Source organism: Cydia strobilella, chromosome 1, assembly GCF_947568885.1.
Source record: "Cydia strobilella chromosome 1, ilCydStro3.1, whole genome shotgun sequence".
Lineage (NCBI taxonomy): Eukaryota > Metazoa > Arthropoda > Insecta > Lepidoptera > Tortricidae > Cydia > Cydia strobilella.
Genome location: NC_086041.1, coordinates 2505349 through 2524166, shown reverse-complemented (window position 1 = coordinate 2524166; position 18818 = coordinate 2505349). Strand labels below are relative to the sequence as shown.

The 18818-nt window shown below is 38.2% G+C and overlaps 1 protein-coding gene across 3 annotated transcripts; it reads left to right on the top strand.

Moving 5' to 3' along the window:
• The first annotated feature begins 1488 nt into the window (after nt 1-1488).
• Nucleotides 1489-17458, top strand: LOC134744259 (microcephalin-like). 3 transcript variants are annotated; one of them, XM_063678205.1, is made up of 9 exons: nt 1489-1634; nt 2020-2422; nt 3789-3958; nt 5661-5850; nt 9149-9289; nt 10764-10924; nt 14344-14615; nt 14670-14853; nt 16078-17458. In XM_063678205.1, the coding sequence occupies exons 1-9, from the start codon at nt 1608-1610 to the stop codon at nt 16411-16413; spliced, it is 1884 nt and encodes a 627-aa protein (XP_063534275.1). In that variant the 5' UTR covers nt 1489-1607; the 3' UTR covers nt 16414-17458. The 3 variants fall into 3 exon arrangements, with proteins under 3 accessions (XP_063534275.1, XP_063534115.1, XP_063534192.1); XM_063678122.1 differs by adding an exon at nt 1730-1776 and having other exon boundaries at nt 1541-1634; nt 14344-14853; XM_063678045.1 differs by having other exon boundaries at nt 14344-14853.
• Nucleotides 17459-18818: the final 1360 nt, after the last annotated feature.

The window sequence follows — 18818 nt, the reverse complement described above, 5'->3', positions numbered from 1 at the left end:
TAGACCAGCTATACGCGTGCGCCCGTAAGGGATAGACATAGATGACGTCATAAACGTGGGGATACCATATTGGTAAAAATTACCCCAATATTTGATATCACGTTGGGGCGATTACCCTGGAGGCAAAGTTAGCTTGTTTGACGGTATTAAAAAATTGTTAAATAAAATGTCAATGGGCCGTCCTTTTTAGGCGTATAAACAATGAAATACCTCCTATAATTCGCGCAGGTGGTACAAAACTAAACATGTTTAGTAAATAAAACGTAAAATAAAATGTATTATGGGTTTTAATTTAAAGAAATCACAAATCGCAATCACACCAATTAATGTACACCACATTTAACCTTCACAACATTTGTTTATTTATTTTTTGGAATTAGAAGTACGAAAAAACTTTGAGGTCAAAATTACCCATAAAATTATGATATTTTCATCTGGTATCCCTAACATGATTGTTATGCAGCTAAATTAAGAAGAAGTTCAAAAATGACTGACCTCAGACTCCTACCTAACTACGTAATTTGGGCGGATAATTTTATAAATAATGTTTTGTTAATTTGCGTAAATAATTGTGATATTTTTATTGAAATCGTTTGATTCTACATTGCTTTGAGTGTAACGTAATTTTACGATGTTATTCTCACATATTGCGCTAAGAGGAAGGTGTAAAATACCGTACTTACGTGTGAAAGATTATGATCTCATATTTTTGCTCAGAGCGGCTATTACAGCCGATTACAGAACAATTCACCAGTATTTTATCAAAGTTCAAGCATTCAAAACGCTAACCATCACTATATTTCATAAGAGAAAGCACAATTTCATACAAAACAACGATAATTAAACAAGCAACGAACAAACATGACATGTCACGTACTTATTTGTTTGCCACAACCTCGGTTGTGGCAGCGGTGGAAAAGTGAAACTATGACAAGGACAAACAATAACAGCGCTTTCTCTGCTACTCCTACTGAAAGATACATAAGACTATCCCGTTCGGTCATTTTCCCCCACTCCTCATGACCGATCCAGTTATACTAGATTCATGCTTTCATCCCTCCGCATCACATGCCCGTACCATGCTAGGCGATTTGCCCTTACTTTTTCTGTTATGGGTGCAACTTTCAAGCTTCCTCTAATATACTCTTTCCTTATCCTATCCATTCTCGTCACGCCACACATCCACCTTAACATTCTCATCTCCGCTACATGCAATCTCTTTTCATCCGTCACCTTTAGGGCCCAACACTGATCCATACATGATGACAGGTCTTATGATCGTTTTATAAATTTTACCCTTCAACCGAAGGGGCATACGGGCGTCACAAATGGTTCCCGTAACCTGTCGCCATTTCATCCATCCTGTGCTAATCCGGTTTTTCACATAGTATAATATATAAGAGTTTTAGATTTTAAACATGGCAACAAAATACATTTGACATTTTGAGTTTGACAGTTGACTGACAAGTTGAAACCAGTCGGCTTGTTTTTTATTTAATGTTAATGTTTTGATTGACACACTTTCATGTGATTTGTTTTACTTGTAAAGTGTAAAGTACCATAAAAGAACATTGTGTCTGTGGTTAATGAGTAAATAAAATACCACAATGAACAATAGAAGTGCAGCAGGTCTGGTAAGTTTTGAAACACATACAAAATATTGTATTTCTTCAGGCTTGGGAGCTTTATACATTATAACTTTAATATTTCAAACATTTGCATGTTGCAGAAAGGAAACGCTATTGTTCAAGGATGCTGCTAGGGAAACAAAATGATGTATGAAATATCATTTATTATGAATTATTTCAACTGCATGTGCATCTTATTTTTGCTTTTACTGATAAGTTACATTCGTATATTAACTGAAGCAACAGATAGGTAAATAAAACGTGTTTTTAACAAGTTTTTTTTTTATCTAATCTTATAATGTTTCAAGAACCAATCTATTTGCCATGACTTTTTGTATTTGCAGGTAATTTGTGCAAAATAGTAATATTTATTTAATATGTTATATTCCAGCGTCGTTCAGCCATAGCGGCGCGTATTCGGATAAGAAAAGAATGGTCAGAGCTAAAAGGCCATGATGAGCCCACAAAAACGGTTAATCGAATCCCAGAAATTATACGGAAACAACAGAAGCCAGTGCGAAGCGCCAGCAAGCTTGTAGCCCAGAAAGTTAAATTCACAAAAAACAACACTAGTCCTAAAGTTTTAAAGAAACGGTATGAAAATATCATGTCAAATGTACCAATATCAGATAGGAACATGGAAGTGGGTGCGGAGGCGCTCGCAGGGGTGGTAGTGCTAGTTGATGTGGGGAAGGAGACTCGGGCACTGGCCCTTAGGGCTGCTCTGATGGCACTGGGAGCCACGGTGGTGCCGGCTTGGAGCCCCTTTGTGACGCATCTTGTGTGGACTCAGGGCAAGTATAATTTGTGTATTGACTGCTTAAAAGAGCTTATGGTCATACTGAACTTTTTATCTTGATGTGTCTTTTATTATTTGTTTTGTATTGTGTTACTATTCTTACTGCACAAGTTCATGGCCCCGACGTAGATCAGCGCTAGCCCAGCCAGGCTAGCACCACGCTGAGTCGGGACCATTTCGTGGCTTATATTATTTATGTTGTGTTTCCTATGTACGTGTTTTCCTCTCTTTTACCACGAATAAACGCTATGTATCTATTTAAATTTAAAAGAAGAAGGTTCTTTGTTACAATCATAAATATCTATGATTTTATATTGAACTTGACATTTAACTTCAAACTTAAAGAAAATGAAATTTTATGGTTTTTTGAATTTATCTAACGTTAAGTGATTAATAAAATGGATGTGAAGTGGATATATGAATGAAAAGTGTATTTTAAGTCAAAAATAAATGTTTAAGAGCAACTTTATTAAGATAATATTTTGGTAATATTTTATAACAAGTCATTTAGTCACTCATTAATTACCATTGTCATTTCAAAGCACATGTACATTCTATAGAATTATCAAAAAGGCAACGAAGTTTGAACACTCATACACAAATTTTGTTTAAACATTATTACATAAAATATAACTATGTACTTACAAATCTTACAATTGGTTACCTGATGGCATTATTTACATGGAATATCTCTTCCACAGTTTTATAAAGGAATCATGATACACTCTTAAGGCGGTTCCCTGAGCCAGAAGGCGAAAAATCTCCTTATATGATCATGTTTTTCTAAAAGGCGTTGATATTCGTAGACGTGGAAAAAATATATGTAGTTCTTGACTATATTATCTTTAACACCATAGCTTCCGATACACGAATTATGACACTTCGCTCGATACAATTAATTCCCAAAGTAACCTCTAACTCGGGCTTTTAATCCTACTTCTCTGTTATTTATTATGTGATACTATAAACAAAAAAATAAGAAAAAACAATCTTAACATAAATAGTAATTTCATAGCTTTAGAATTTCGATATTGTAAGGTAACGTTTTTAAGATAAATAAACACCGACAAAATTCGATCAAAATTGACATTTGGCGCGTATGTTCTTTCCCGTTCTTCCTTGCGAAATGTGACAAAGACAGCGGCAAACCGATGGAACGGCCTTATCTTAAATCCATCAATTCAATGTATAATGTAAATATAATGAATGTTGAGGTGTGTAGACTTTTGACTTGTGAGACGAGAATGTTTTCGGTTAAATTTTGATCTTGTGGAAGGATAGGCTGGAAACCTACTTAATGTACCTAACGTAACGTAATGTAATGTTAGGTATGTATGTAATGTAGTAACCAATATTTCAAGGTGGTTGCCGCGACACTCGCGCCAAAGCCCGCGCCTTGGCCTGTCGTCTGGTATCGCCGCTGTGGGTGGAGGCCTGCGCTTCTTGTGGACGTCGGGTTACCGAATCTGCCTTTCCTGCTGCTGCGAGGGCTAGTGATCTACCCTCTCCTCGAGCATTGAGGATCATGCTGGTGTGTATCTCTATATGGTTACCGTTACATTTTATTTTGTTACAAGAAGACCAGGAACAATCCAAGCCAAATGCTGCATCTCATATGTACTTACACATCAAAGACCTATATAACTCCGTATAAGCGAAATAGTGTCTAAGGAAAAAACGTGCCTCGGAAATCAAGAAAATTTTATTCTCGCACAGATAGCGCTACCACTAATACCCTTTGTCCTATTCTCGTTTAGATGGCGTTGACAGTTTCGTTTGTTATTTAACAATTTTAACACATATCAATGAAAGAACATGGATCAAAATCATATACCTAGTCGGCTCATAAGTTCTGTCATATACATAGTATCAAATAAAATCAAAAGTTTAAGTTTATTCCGTATAATTTGTACAGCGTTTGAAAGCTTATAAACTAGAGAATCTAAATGTATAACATTTATTCAAAATGACCGCTATAATTATCTACACAGGCTTGAAGTCTTCGTGGCCAGTCGTCAATGGATTCACGCACCACTTTCATGTCGATATTGGCCACTGCCGTAGCAAGAGATTTTTTCAGCGAGTCTAGATTTGCATGAGGTTTTGAGCACACCTTTTCCTCTAAATACTGCCATATTTTATAGTCTAAAGGATTAAGATCTGGGCTAGAGGAGGGCCAATCTTCATGCCGTATAAAGTCGATTTTATTGGAGGCGAGCCAGGCTTGTGTAGACTTTGCCTTATGGGCTGGAGCAGAGTCCTGCTGGAAAACCCAATGCTGGTTTAGAAACATCGTATGGGATAGTGGTTTCACAATATTAGTCAACACCGTGTCTTGGTACACTTTGGCACTAGTTTTTATTCCTTTCTCACAAAAATGCATACTAGTGACGCCCGCATAAGAAACTCCCAGCCAAACCATCACAGATGAAGGGTGATGACCTCTTTGAATACGGGGAATGCTATTAGACGCTTCTTTACTATTGCGAGCGTACACCGTTTATAAGCACGAAGTCTCAGGTCTTGATTAAGCACTCTTTTCACCGTGTTTTTGCTCAAACCCATCTGGAGGGCCATAACTTTTTGTTTCCTAGCGGGATTTCTGGCAATGCGTGCCCTAATTGCTTGTACAACCGCTGGAGTCCTAGCTGTACGCGGACGACCGCTTCTTTTCTTGTCATTTAAACTAGAGACCTCACTGTATCTTTCTATGGTACGATACACAAATCTTAGAGAGAATTTTAAATTTTCAAGTAGCTTAAAAATTTTAGTCGGCGAGTGATCACAACGATATAGTGCAATTATTGCGGTACGGCTATCTTTAAGCGTCCACTCCATGTTGAAGAAAACAGAAAATTGCAAAATTATACTACTCAAATATTTAATAAAGATTCGAAATTCAAATGCAGAACGGTTTTTGTTTTAGGAGTTCCAAATTTAAATTTTAAAGGCCAGTGACAGAACTTATGAGCCGACTAGGTATATATATATACGTTTTTTGATATTTTTAGTTTTGGATGGCAGTAAATTTTCTGTGACTACAAAATTTACTATGACAGTATCCCTCTATCCTATATATTCTCTTTGTTACACATGTAGCATCCCATAAGAATAAATATTAAATAGAGATTGTTTACCTTAGGTTAGTTTTTCTTTCTCATATAAAATTCAATCTCGTAATTTACCATCTCAATATTACACTGGTTCACATAAAAGTTTCAATATAATTTCAGAAAAGAGCCGAAGCAGAGAACATACCTCTAGCAGACCTACTCAACAACAAGGAACCAAATAACAACCCCAAAGAGCAAAGACTAAGGATATCCAGCGAAACGGAACAGGATACTACAGCAGACACGTCTACTGACCACGACACCTCCACAGACAAGGATACGTCGCATGATCGCTCCAAGGATAGCACAGGTAATAGGCTTGATGACAAATTTAAATTAATGGTATCAATCGATCAGGTTTATTTTTAGGATCAATTGTCTATACGGGACCCATTGCATTAAAGCAAAGATAGATATAACTCCGTAATAGATGTATACAGTCTAAGGAAAAAACGTGCCTCGAAAATCAAGAAAATTTGATTCTCGTTCAGAGGGCGCTACTAGCTTTGGCTTACTGTCGTATAGATGGCATTGACGGTTTCGTTTGTTATTTAACAATTTTAACGCATATCAGTGAAAGTACATGGGTCAAAATCATAAAAATAATTAATGCAAATAAAAAAAATCATTTATCCATATTTAAATACATTTTATCGTATTTTTATAAATATTTATTTTTAGTTTTAAAGTGTGTCGACAGATGGCAGTGAATTTACTGGGGTTACAAAATTTACTATGACAGTACCGCTCTAGTATAAGTTACTCTATGATTAAAGCAATACGTCATAGTCAAAGTCCCGACAGTTTGGCGACCTGTCTGGTCTAGTGGGTGACCCAGCCTGTGAAGCCGATGGTCCTGGGTTCAGATCCTGATAAGGGCATTTATTCAGTGATAAGCACGGATATTTGTTCCTGAGTCATGGGTGTTTACTATGTACTTATTTAAGTATTTATATCCATACTAATATTATAAATGCGAAAGTCTGTCTGTCTGTCTGTGTGTTCCCTCTTCACGCTTAAACCGCTGAATCGATTTAGATGAAATTTGGTATAGAGATAGGTTTAGTCCCTGAGAAGGACATAGGATAGTTTTTATCCCGAAAATCATCCCTTAAGAAAGTAAAAAGCGGGGTGGAATTGAGATAATTAATGTAAAAAAAAAATATGCTAATTTGTGTGCATAATATGCTCAAATTGAATAATTGCTATAAGACTTTCTCCAGGCGCTATTCTTACTTTAGCTGGGATTACTAAGTCCACGCAGACGAAGTCGCGGGCAAAAGCTAGTATTATATATATCGTTGTCTGAGTACCCACAACACAAGCTTTATGGAGCTGACCGTGGGACTTACTCAAGTTGTGTAACAATAATAATGTCCTATAATGAAAAAAAATTAGTCGTACTTCACTCATGAAACGCTCCTAACAAAACGATAAGTGAACGTGACGTCAAGGTCACTGAGAAGAGCCCATTTTGAATGTATGGACGAAACAAGAAAATTGCGTTTTTGTCGGTGAAATATTGCCTTTATTTATATAGTTGCTGTACAATCTTTTTTTGAATAAAATGTAAGGAATCGAATGGTACCCTTACTTTTTTCCTTCCTTTTTGGAAGTTAAAAAATTACATAAATTTTGAACCTTTCAAGTCATGTATTTTTGTATTATTCCATATATAATTTAAAATCTACATTATTGTGATAACTTGCTCATTTGCTATGTTAATAGATTTTGTTATAAAATTCAACATGTCATCATCCCTATTATACTAGACTTATACGGACCGGGGTATGGACCGTGATTACCTTTTGTATTGTTTTCGAGCTCCCGATATTTCGAGGTTTACATGCAATTTTTTCCAGCCTTCACGGGTAACTGAAGATAGCGGGTGGGTGTCAAAGTTGTGTAGACAGCGCTCGGTCTACCCTCATTCTTGTGCGTCGGCTGCGTTCGCATTCAACGTTACCATCGCATTCACACTCGTTAGTCGTTGGTCTGGTCGCGTTTACACTCGTTGGTCTGGTCGCGTTCACACTCGTTGGTCTGGTCGCGTTCACACTCGTTGGTCTGGTCGCGTTCACACTCGTTGGTCTGATCGCGTTCACACTCGTTGGTCTGGTCGCGTTCACACTCGTTGGTCTGATCGCGTTCACACTCGTTGGTCTGGTCGCGTTCACACTCGTTGGTCTGGTCGCGTTCACACTCGTTGGTCTGTCCAAGCACACTACACTTACAGTGTCACACAAAATTCGTGAAAGTTTATATCAGTGTTAGGTTTTTACACATTATTAAATTGTAAAACGGGACTTACATCCCTAGAGTAACATCCCTAGTGCGCAAAACGTTCAAGTTTATAAACAAGACCAAGTGCGGGTAGTTCGATAAACTCGCGTGGCTAGATGTTGATGTCAACTTTAGTCAGTCTTTTCCGAGACTACGGGGACTACGCCGTCCTCGAAACGTCGGAGGTAAATCTTGAAACTAATATACGCGATTTTGTCCCGTTTTATAATATAATAACCTAACCCATCCATTCTCAAAGTGTGCTCCGCGGACCCTTTGTGCTCCGCAAAGTCTGTTGGGGCTCCGCGAGAGTACTTGTAATAATAAGAAAAAAAAACCAGCTCTTCTATAGGTATATCTGGTTCACAGTGACGCAGTAAAATGTTTCATTAGGGGCTCCGTCAAATATTTCGCTTTCCAAAAGGGTTCTGTCATCAAAAAGGTTCGAGAACCGCTGACCTAACCTAACCTTCACGAAAAGCGCTAGAAACTCGGCGAGACTTATTTTTTAGGGTTCCGTACCCAAAGGGCAAAACCGGAACCCTATTACTAAGACTCCGCTGTCCGTCTGTCTGTCTGTCACCAGGCTGTATCTCATGAACCGTGATAGCTAGACAGTTGAAATTTTCACAGATGATGTATTTCTAGTCATTAGTTAATTTGCATTTCCTAGTCATTAGTTAATTTGCATGTTAATTTGTTTTGTAATAGCACTAACATTATTTTTATTAGCTATGTAAGTTACTAACACATATGGGTGTATTAGGCCTGAAATAAATGACAATTTAATTTATTTAATTTAATTTCTGTTGCCGCTATAACAACAAATACTAAAAGGTACGGAACCCTCGGTGCGCGAGTACGACTCGCACTTGGCCTGTTTTTTTTTTAATATCCGGTCCCTGGTTTGTAGTCTTGTGTCGACGATATAAAATAAGGACCGGTCCCTGGTTTGTAGTCTTGTGTCGACGATATAAAATGTGACGTTTTCAAGCAAAAGGTACCACATTGTCGCTTACCATAATGACGAAATTTACTTGTACCTTTATACGAATAACCTGTCAGAGCGTCCTTATGGCAAGCGACAATGTGGTACCTTTTCGAATTTAATCGAATTTAAACTATCGTGAGACATATTAACTTAACTAACTTAGTGGTTTCAAATATTTTTAGTCACTCGCGCGACATGTTTCGGAGAGCCTAATAGATCTCCATTTTCAAGCACTAACAGTAACAGTGCCTGAGTGAGTAGCGGTCGTGGTACATTTTGCTTGAAAACGACACAAATATTCGCTTGTGTTAATATTTCTCTCGTAATATTCCAGACCCGACAATTCGTGTGAACACGTTGCCCCGCGGCGGGGCAGCAAAGATGGCGACAGTGGAGACGCCGGCGCAACCGCCCAAGTCTCGACGGAAACTGTTCACGCAGAAGGAGGCGCAGGATCTGACTGAAGATGACGATGGTAAAATTCCCTACAATCAATATCCATACTAATATTATAAATGCGAAAGTGTGTCTGTCAGTCTGTTCTCCTCCTTCTCACGCTTAAACCGCTGAACCGTTTAGTTGAAATTTGGTACGGATAGTTTGGGTCCCGTAGAAGGACATAGGATACTTTTTATCTCAGAACTCACCCCCTTAAGGGGGTGTAAGTTTGTATGGGGAATCGTTAACAGCTGAACCGATTTACATGAAATTTGGCAGTTAGTTTGAGTTGTGAGGAAGGATAGGATTTTGACGACTGGTCTGGCCTAGTCGGTAGTGACCCTACCTGTGAAGCCGATAGTCCTGGGTTCGAATCCCGGTAAGGGCATTTATTTGTCTGATGAGCACAAATATTTGTTCCTGAGTCATGGGTGTTTACTATGTATTTAAGTATTTATATATTATATATATCGTTGTCTGAGTACCCATAACACAAGCCTCCTTGGGCTTACCGTGGGACTTAGTCAGTCTGTGTAAGAATGTCCTATAATATTTATTTATTTATATAGAATAGTTTTCATCCCCGAAATCATCCCGTAAGGGTGTAAAAAGGGGGAAAGGGGGTGGAAGTTTGCATAAGGAATCAATAGTTTCTTAAAAAATGGCTATAAGACTTATCATTTAACTATTCGGAAGAAACAAAGAATGTTTATGTATTTTGAATAACCATCCCTAAGTTTTTATGAGTAATCAATAAAAAGTAGTGTTAAACAGACACAGATTATATAATAGTTCTTACGAACAGATACTTATCTCTCAAAGAAAACGCAAATACCTACCGTTTTGATACCTACACAAAAATACAATGAGGTGACCTTCAACGCGCCGCTCCCCGCACCGCGCGCACCGTGACGAAGACATTTCTTTGGCATAGCGCGCGGTGACGTGCGTGCGTGAGCGCGTGTGGCAACCAACTTGGCTACTGGCTAGCTTGAGTCCCGCCGGCGGGAAGCGAGTCGTAGGTATAAATCCGAGCTCGCGCGGAGAGTTCCATAGGCCTGGTGTAAGGGCAAAACATTTTTTTTTAGAAACCTATCGTGTGTGATCTTATATGAAAGCACTTTTAGTTATAGGGTATCACCTATCATTTACGGTATATTCTGCAAAAAAAATCTGCCATATCGTATCTGGAGTAGCCCAAACTTGGTATGTTTATTTTTGTTTTAATATAAAAAAATGGCTGAACTGTAATTATGTGGTATATTTTTAGAATCGCCTCAAAAAGCCCTTTCATACGATACCACACACGATAAGTTTCTGAAAAAAAAATCCCATACAAAAAAAAGAAATGACTCAGCACTCCACTCCTAAGAGTTTTTTTTTAGGAACTGCGGATCAAAAATTTTGTTTTGACCTCTAGTATGCGTGTGCCAAAAGGCTAAGCTGTACATCAATTTGCGGTCTTTTTTTAGCGTACACCTTGCACTATTACTGTAACTTTTTCATTTCAGACACCCCCGCCGTCCCAAAGCGCACGCCCTCCAAGCTAACTGTGCGCGAGCGCAAAGATCTCGCGCGCGCAGAACGCATGGCGCGCCGCATGCTGGGCAACACCACGCCTGCGAAAACAATCACGCAACAGATATTGTCTCAAACCAAGTCTCCAACAATTGTAAGTACAGTAGAATGCCTTGCAGACTTCCGGTTCGAACGCCATCTTGATAGTAGCCTCGTGATTAATTCCTTTGTTTTTTGCTCATTAATATTGTTTAAAGTGTAATATCGATAGCTTTCGGGAAGCTTAGTACTCGAGTATGGCAAAACAAGCACCTCACAACAAAGACCAAAATGTTGGTCTTTCAGGCTTCTATATTTAAGCATACTCTTGTACGGCGCTGAAACCTGGACGACGTGAAAATAGAACGTCGTATAAACTCTTTCTACATGCGTTGCCTTCGCAAGATCTTAGGAATCTCATGGCAAGACAGGGTGACAAACGAAAGGGTTTTAGAAATTGCACAGCTGCCTAGCTTAACCGCGTTTCTCAAACAGAGACGCCTGCGTTGGCTAGGGCATGTGCACAGGATGGAACCCTCTCGATTACCTCGTCGTGTTCTTCATGGTGCGGTTGCGAATGCAAAACGTAACGTTGGGAGGCCATTGCTTCGCTTTAAAGATTGCGCAAAGAGGGACATGATTGCCTTCCATATCGACCACCGAGACTGGGAGAGGCTCGCAGAACAGCGGACGGAATGGCGCAAACATGTTGTGGAAGGTCGCAAGTTTTGCGATGAGACCTGGTTCGCCGCACTTGCTGACAAGAGGAAAAAACGACGACAACGCGTCTCAGTACCGTTTTCAGCAATTCTCTCTTGTCAGGCCTGTGGTAGACCTTGTCGGTCTCGCATCGGTCTATTCAGCCACCAAAAACGGTGTCTCTCCGGTGTTACACCATAAATCGTCTGCAATAGACGCGAAGGCCAATGATGATTATACAATAATCTAATGTGGTAGTGTGCAGTGAATGGAGAATTAATCTCAAAGCGTGTTTAACCACCATTTTGGAGACAATGGCCGGTAGTCCACGTGCTTCTCGTAAAATCCAGCAATCGGTTTTACGAGACAACTACAACAACCACCGAACAGCGTCGTGCTCTAAGAGCATTTATTTTGTTCCTACCCTTTTACGTGACATTGGCTACGGGCAACACCGCCCTCAAGTCCATCAAGAAAAGAAAGAATGTCTTGCAATTTTTACTTGAATCTGGAATTATGACTATAACTACTGTATTTGAAATGTTTATTATTGTATTGTTCCTTTATTTTAATTGTAATTAATTCCTAGTTTTTACTTGAATGCTATTATATGTTTGACTATGTATTTATTAAGTACCTAATTAGTTTTTAGATTTGTATAGGGTAACCATGCATGCACTTAATACATGTAACACCTTAATGTAACCAATAACCATGGTTCTGCAATAAATGAAATGAAATGAAATCCGCATATGACATCGAAGGGAAGTGACAACTACGTCATACTAAGCGGATGTCATATAAAGCATAGTTAATTGACTTTTTATTATGAAATAAAACTATGAAAACGGATTATATCGCGTATATTGAATTGAAATATATTTATATATATTTATGTATATTTGTATTATAAATTCATTTATTCAGTTTTATTTCATGAGTAACTATCGCGGTAACCGAAGACTATGACTTTTTATTTTTATAATTTTTATTTTTAAATAAATTAAAAATAGAAGCTGTTAAAAAGAAGGTAGAATGTATGGATCACAAGTTAGTTTCAAATCAACTCTTTCCGGAGCCGAAACAATAGTTTCTACCTATTTTGTGAAGCTCGTATTAGAACTAACTCCGTGAGTGTAAAAATCTCCCCTTTTTTTGTGTTGCTCTAAATTTGTCAATGAGTATAGATTTAATTGCTTCCCGGCCTTGTTTGAAGCTTTACTTGCCTTGTATAAAGGCCCATTTACATGGTGCGAGTTTCTCGTACGTTTTAGGGCGAGAAATCGTATGACATTATCGTATGCAATAATCGCCAGGCGAGTATCGTATAAAAATGTTTACATTCATGCGAGAAATATAAACTCGCCTACGATTATGTCATTCGATACTCGCACGGAGATTATCGCCAGGTGAAATAGTTTACACGAGGAGCCGCATTCTAGGGAGATATTTGCTTACGATTTTTCGACTCGTCTAAACTGGTTCTCGTATGACATTTTTTTACGTACGTGTGCGAGTATCGCACGAATCGGTCCGAACCGATTTTCATACGAGTTTTGCCAGTCAACTTACGTGATTAGTTGCTAATCATTTACCACTAGGTATACGTATACTGTAAATATTCGTTATAATATTTCTTGTTTCTCACATTATTTTCTCGATGAGTATTAGTTGGCTGTTAAAAGAAAAGTACAGTCAGCGATAATATCTTCTGTCAAAAATGTTTTTTTTTAACAAAAACAAATTAATTTAATGATTTTAATATAATTTAAGTTGCATTTATTTTAATATTGGCTCTTGACTGAAATGGCGTGACGCTGCCCTTAAGAAAAAAAAGTTGGCGGGAAATAGTTAGCAGCATTATAATACAAGCACAATTATAATACAAGGAACAAAAGCATCTTCCATCACTAAGATTAAAAAAGTGTCAAAAACAGGTAATTTTTTTAAAAATAAAATTTTTCAATAAACTGCCCACAGATGTCACGGATTTACCTTTTAATTTATTTAAAAACACAGTCAAGACATTTTTCCAAAACCATGCCTTCTATTCGATTACTGAATATTTATCATTAAAACATATTTTAATTGACGCAAACTGTAAATCTTAGATTTCAATTATTATTAAGCGTATTTACCTTGTGTAATCCATAATACTCTCTCTCTATAAGTATAATATTGTATAAAATGTTGACTTACCATGTAATGATCATATTACGTTACGGTTAATGAATAAACTAAACTAAACATTCAAGTACTATCTAAGAAAAATTTTGTTGTGCGTTTTGGCGATTAATAAAACATTTAAAATGTAAAAGTAAAATTTAAAACGTATCAAGTGCCGACACAATCAGAACAGCCTCTTGCAATGCACTCATGATGACGACTGAAAAGCATATAAACTCGAAATACGATTCTCGCATTTAAGTTTTGTTTACACGGAGACATCCAATCATCAAAGGCGAGGAGATTATCGCCCCTACTTGTACGATATCGTACGTATAGTTTACATGATGCCATATTTTTTTCTCGTGCTACGATAATCGCATGGTCGAGGCGAGAAACTCGCACCATGTAAATGAGCCTTAAGGCTTTTTTTTCATATTTCTTTATCTTATAGTTGATATTATCTCACTACCCCATTTGGACCATAATGTAGCTGGTCAAGCAAATCTTTTCAGTAGAAAAAGGCGGCAAATTTAAAAAATGTAGGCGCGAAGGGATATCGTCCCATAGAAAATTTGAATATCGCGCCTCTCTACTGACAAGATTTGCTTGACCAACTATAGGTGTAGCGAGTAGCAAAATCGCTAAAAAAACACATGGTATTTTCAGGTACTGACAGGAATGTCACGCACCGAGCGGCAAGCCATACAAACCGCCATAAAATCCCTCAACGGCCGAGTCCAGAAACATGTCAATCCTCATACCACCCACGTCGTACTAGGTTCCTGCGTCTCCGACCGAAACGACCCCACCGGCATACAACCGCTGGACCAAAGTCACTGTTCCAAAATAAATACTAGATGTCAAACACCTAGTACAAATACTAGGTCTGAAATATCGAGTATAAATACTAGGTCTGAAATACCAAGTATAAATACTAGGTCTGAAATACCAAGTACAAATACTAGGTCTGAAATACCAAGTACGAATACTAGGTATGGAATACCGAGTATGAGTCAGCGGTGCGGGGTGGAAAAGGCGCGTACGTTGAATGCGTTACTAGGGGCGGCGAGGGGATGTAGGGTGGTGTACTCGCAATGGGTGACGGATTCTGTGGAGGTGAAGAAATGGGTGCACCATCATGGATATGAGGTGTCGCATTTGAGGAAGATTTCACAGGTATTTTTTTAAATAGGGAATATTCTTTATTTCCATTAACAATACAAGATTGTGTTTGAAATTACATAACAAATAATACACATTACATAACAATTTTTTACCTACAAACTACAACACTTAAATTATACGAGTATATACATATGTCAACAACTCGGGCAAGTTGAAATATCCAATAAAATTTATATAATTAACATGTTTCACATAAAATATAAACAAAAAAAAAATATTAAATTTAAAATACAATATTACGCGAAACTGCGTAATAGGGGGCGCCACTACCACAATCTGAGGGTCTATTGCGAAACAAAAAAATCTAAATTTCGTTATCTAACATCTCTGTCACTCTTGCGTGAATATTAGAGCAATACGGAGGCAGATAGCGAAATTTCGGATGCGCGTTTCCCGGTAGGTCTTCTGTAAACGAACTGCCTTGATGCATCCAATGTCATATTTTATTATCTGAAAACTTGACAAAATATAGGCACAGTATGTATAAGATACTCTATGGTTTACTAAAGGGGCTAGTGCTGCACTCTGGTGGCAGAACGTTGCAGTAATACCCCCTATTTAAACCTTGCTTTCCTTGAATCATTATTGTAGGCGCTATGTAACGTTTTTACATTTGAAAACTGTCACTTTACCACTATTTATAATTTCGAAATATAAATTTGGACTTGCCTGGTCAGAGCCCCAAAACTATAAACTGGCCAAGTGCCAGTCGGACTCGCGCACGAAGGGTTCCGTACCATTACGCAACAAATGGCTTAAAAATCATGTTTGTTGTTGTATGGGAGCCCCACTTAAAAAATTTTTTTCTGTTTTTAGTATTTGTTGTTATAGCGGCTACAGAAATACATCGTCTGTGAAAATTTTAACTGTCTAGCTATCACGGTTCATGAGATACAGCCTGGTGACAGACGGACGTAGACAGCGGAGTCTTAGGAATAGGGTCCCGTTTTTACCCTTTGGGTACGGAACCCTAAAAAGGTTAACGCATTCACCGCCGGGAGGCGTGATTTTGTATGACGGTGAACGCATATAAGCGTTGCTAGCAGTGAATGTGTTAAAAGTAAATGTCGCCATTAGACAATGACGAATTGACGATTCTCGCGGCGTTGAAAGTCTTTTCTACTTACTAGCATCTGGTCTCTAGTAAGACGCACTCAGATTCATACCTTTTGATGATAATCATACATTACCTAATCAGTCATATATTCTTTCCAGAAAGCCCGCGTGGAACGCTCCGCGCTCGGCCGAACATGCTCCGATTACGCTTACGACGTTTTCCGCGGCATGCGAGTCCGTATATCCCCTCACACTGAGCAAAAAGACGCAGCCATACAACTGTTAATACTCTGTGGTGGTGTTGTACAAGATGGTGGACAATTCCAAGATGGCGGCGGTTCACAAGATGGCGGAACGCAAACGGTTGACTTTGACGTTTGCGTGGGGAATGGGGAGGGTGAAGTGAGCTCGAAGTGGGTGTTTGATAGTGTAGCGGCCGGTAGAATGAGGACTACTAGGAGATACGTGAACTACGGTGTCGAAAATGCGAGATGAAGAAGTTGAGTTGCGGTTTTGTGTGTTAGTTCTATGTAACAAAGTTATAAATAATAAAAATGGCCATGTTATGACGTAATACGCGGCATTCGAATCCGTATGTGATCTTAAACTTAACGAAAAGACGCTGCTATACAACTGTTATAAGTTATAACTCTCTGTGGTAGCGTGGTTAAAGATGGTAGACAATTCCATGATGGCGGCGGTTTACAAGATGGCGGAACGCAAACGGCTGACTTTGACGTTTGCGTGGGGAATGGCGAGGGTGAAGTGAGCTCGAAGTGGGTGTTTGATAATTGATAGTGTAGCGGCCGGTAGAATTAGGTCGAGAGGAGGAGAGGATGAGATATAAAATACTAGGTGTATGGTCTAGGTACTTCAATTTATGGTAGCGCCGCCTATTTACTGTTTTTTCATGTGCATTTTTCATATATAGAGATTGACAAATCCTGTCTATACCATCTATAGACGAAACGCTTCATACAAATGACAGACGTCAGCATGTAACGTCGCTATCGCCTAAAAGAGTTAGAAGCCGTGGAAAACAAGAAAATTGCGATTTTGTCGGTGAAATATTGCGTTTATGTACATTGTTGCCATACAATTTTTTTTTTATAAAATGTAAGGAATCGAATGGTACCATTATTTTTTTCATACTAATGTATTTATTAATTAAACGCACATATTTTTTAAGTTTCCAATTTATTGTGATAAATTGATCATTTTCTATCTATTTAACTAGATTTAGGTATAAAATTCCAGTTAGCCAAATATTGTAACAATAGCTTCTTAGAGCGGTAGGTGATAAGTTGATAATGATAATCTTGTTTTTGTTCCAGTCATTTTCAAGATCTTTTTTCATGTTACGAGTAGGTATTAAGCATTATAACGTTATTTAAAAGAAGTCAATAACTTATTTATTTTGTAAATATAACAAAGGCTATTTTTATTTCATAAAATATGATGAAATTTTGTAACTTTAAAAGGGAAAAGCTCGTTTTGTTTTTATTATTTGGTTTTTATTTATTATAAAGTGAAATTAGCACGATAATTATTGTTTTACTTTACCGTGTCTCTGGTGTTGCATACGTCCATAGGCTACGGTGACTGCTTACCATCAGGCGGGCCGTATGCTTGTTTGCCACTGACGTGGTATAAAAAATAACTCATCCCGATAACTATAATTACACAGACCACTATACAGGGCGACTTCAAATTGGTAATACAAAACACTTGATTGTGGCTCAGTTAATGCCCAATATACAGTAACTCCGTTGTTAAAATTAGCTGTATTTAATTATCGCTAATTTTCTAATAAAACAAATAATTAAAGTCCCGAAGTTATCTATAAATGTCATAGACCTAGCATTACATAGATCAGCTATACGCGTGCGCCCGTGAGGGTCAAAACATACGCAATGCTACAATATGATTGGTCGAGTAGATTTGTAGCCCACCATAAACCATACTAAATTTACGGTGGGAAATAAAAAAAAAACGTTTAGACTGTGACAAGGACCAACAATAACAGCGCTTTCTCTGCTACTCCTACTGAAAGATACATAAGACTATCCCGTTCGGTCATTTCCCCCCGCCCGTCATGACCGATCCAGTTATCTGGATCTGTGTAAAGAGTGCATGAAGTTCTGTGAGAGGATGGATAAACGTGAATCTTCTGTTTTGTATTAGTTTTTCATTTTTGCATTTGTACCTACTGTTTGTCCTCTACTTAAGACCGTATAATGTACCTTGTCTGTATGATACTGTCTGTTTTAAATTTCACAGTGTATTAGTTCGCTGTAATGCTGTGTAATTTTTTGCATCAATAAAAAAAAACTAGATTCATGATAAATGTGGATTTCCACCACAGAAAGGAAGAGGAAGGGTCCTTTTTATCTGAAATTCCAACAGAAATTTTGAGGTCCTTATTGCACATGAAAGCATAAGGACCCTTCTCTGTGGAACGACAAATAATAGTACTGAGTCAGACCATGCTAACAATTCATTGTATTTGCAACGGCATAGTCTGGCATGTGAAATTGCTATGAAAATATGTCGTTTATGACACATCCTCACTTTATTCTGTGTAATGCTATTAATAATATGTATGGAAACGGAGCCTTCTTAAGGGCCCTCCGCATTCGAGCGCGAAGCCGCGAATGCGAGTGTGGAGTCTAGTTCGCTAATCAGCGAAATCGACTCCACACTCGCGTTCGCGGCTTCGCGCCGCGTAGTCTGGAACGCGCTTTAAATGAGGGCTAACGCGTATGAATTCGCCGCTAGGGCCGCTAGTGTAGATGGTGGTCTTTTCCATAGTTCGAAATGTCACTTGTCACTTCAATGACTGACAGCTGTTCTTTAGTCTTTTGGACCACCATCAACAGAGGCGCCAACTGGTGAGCAAA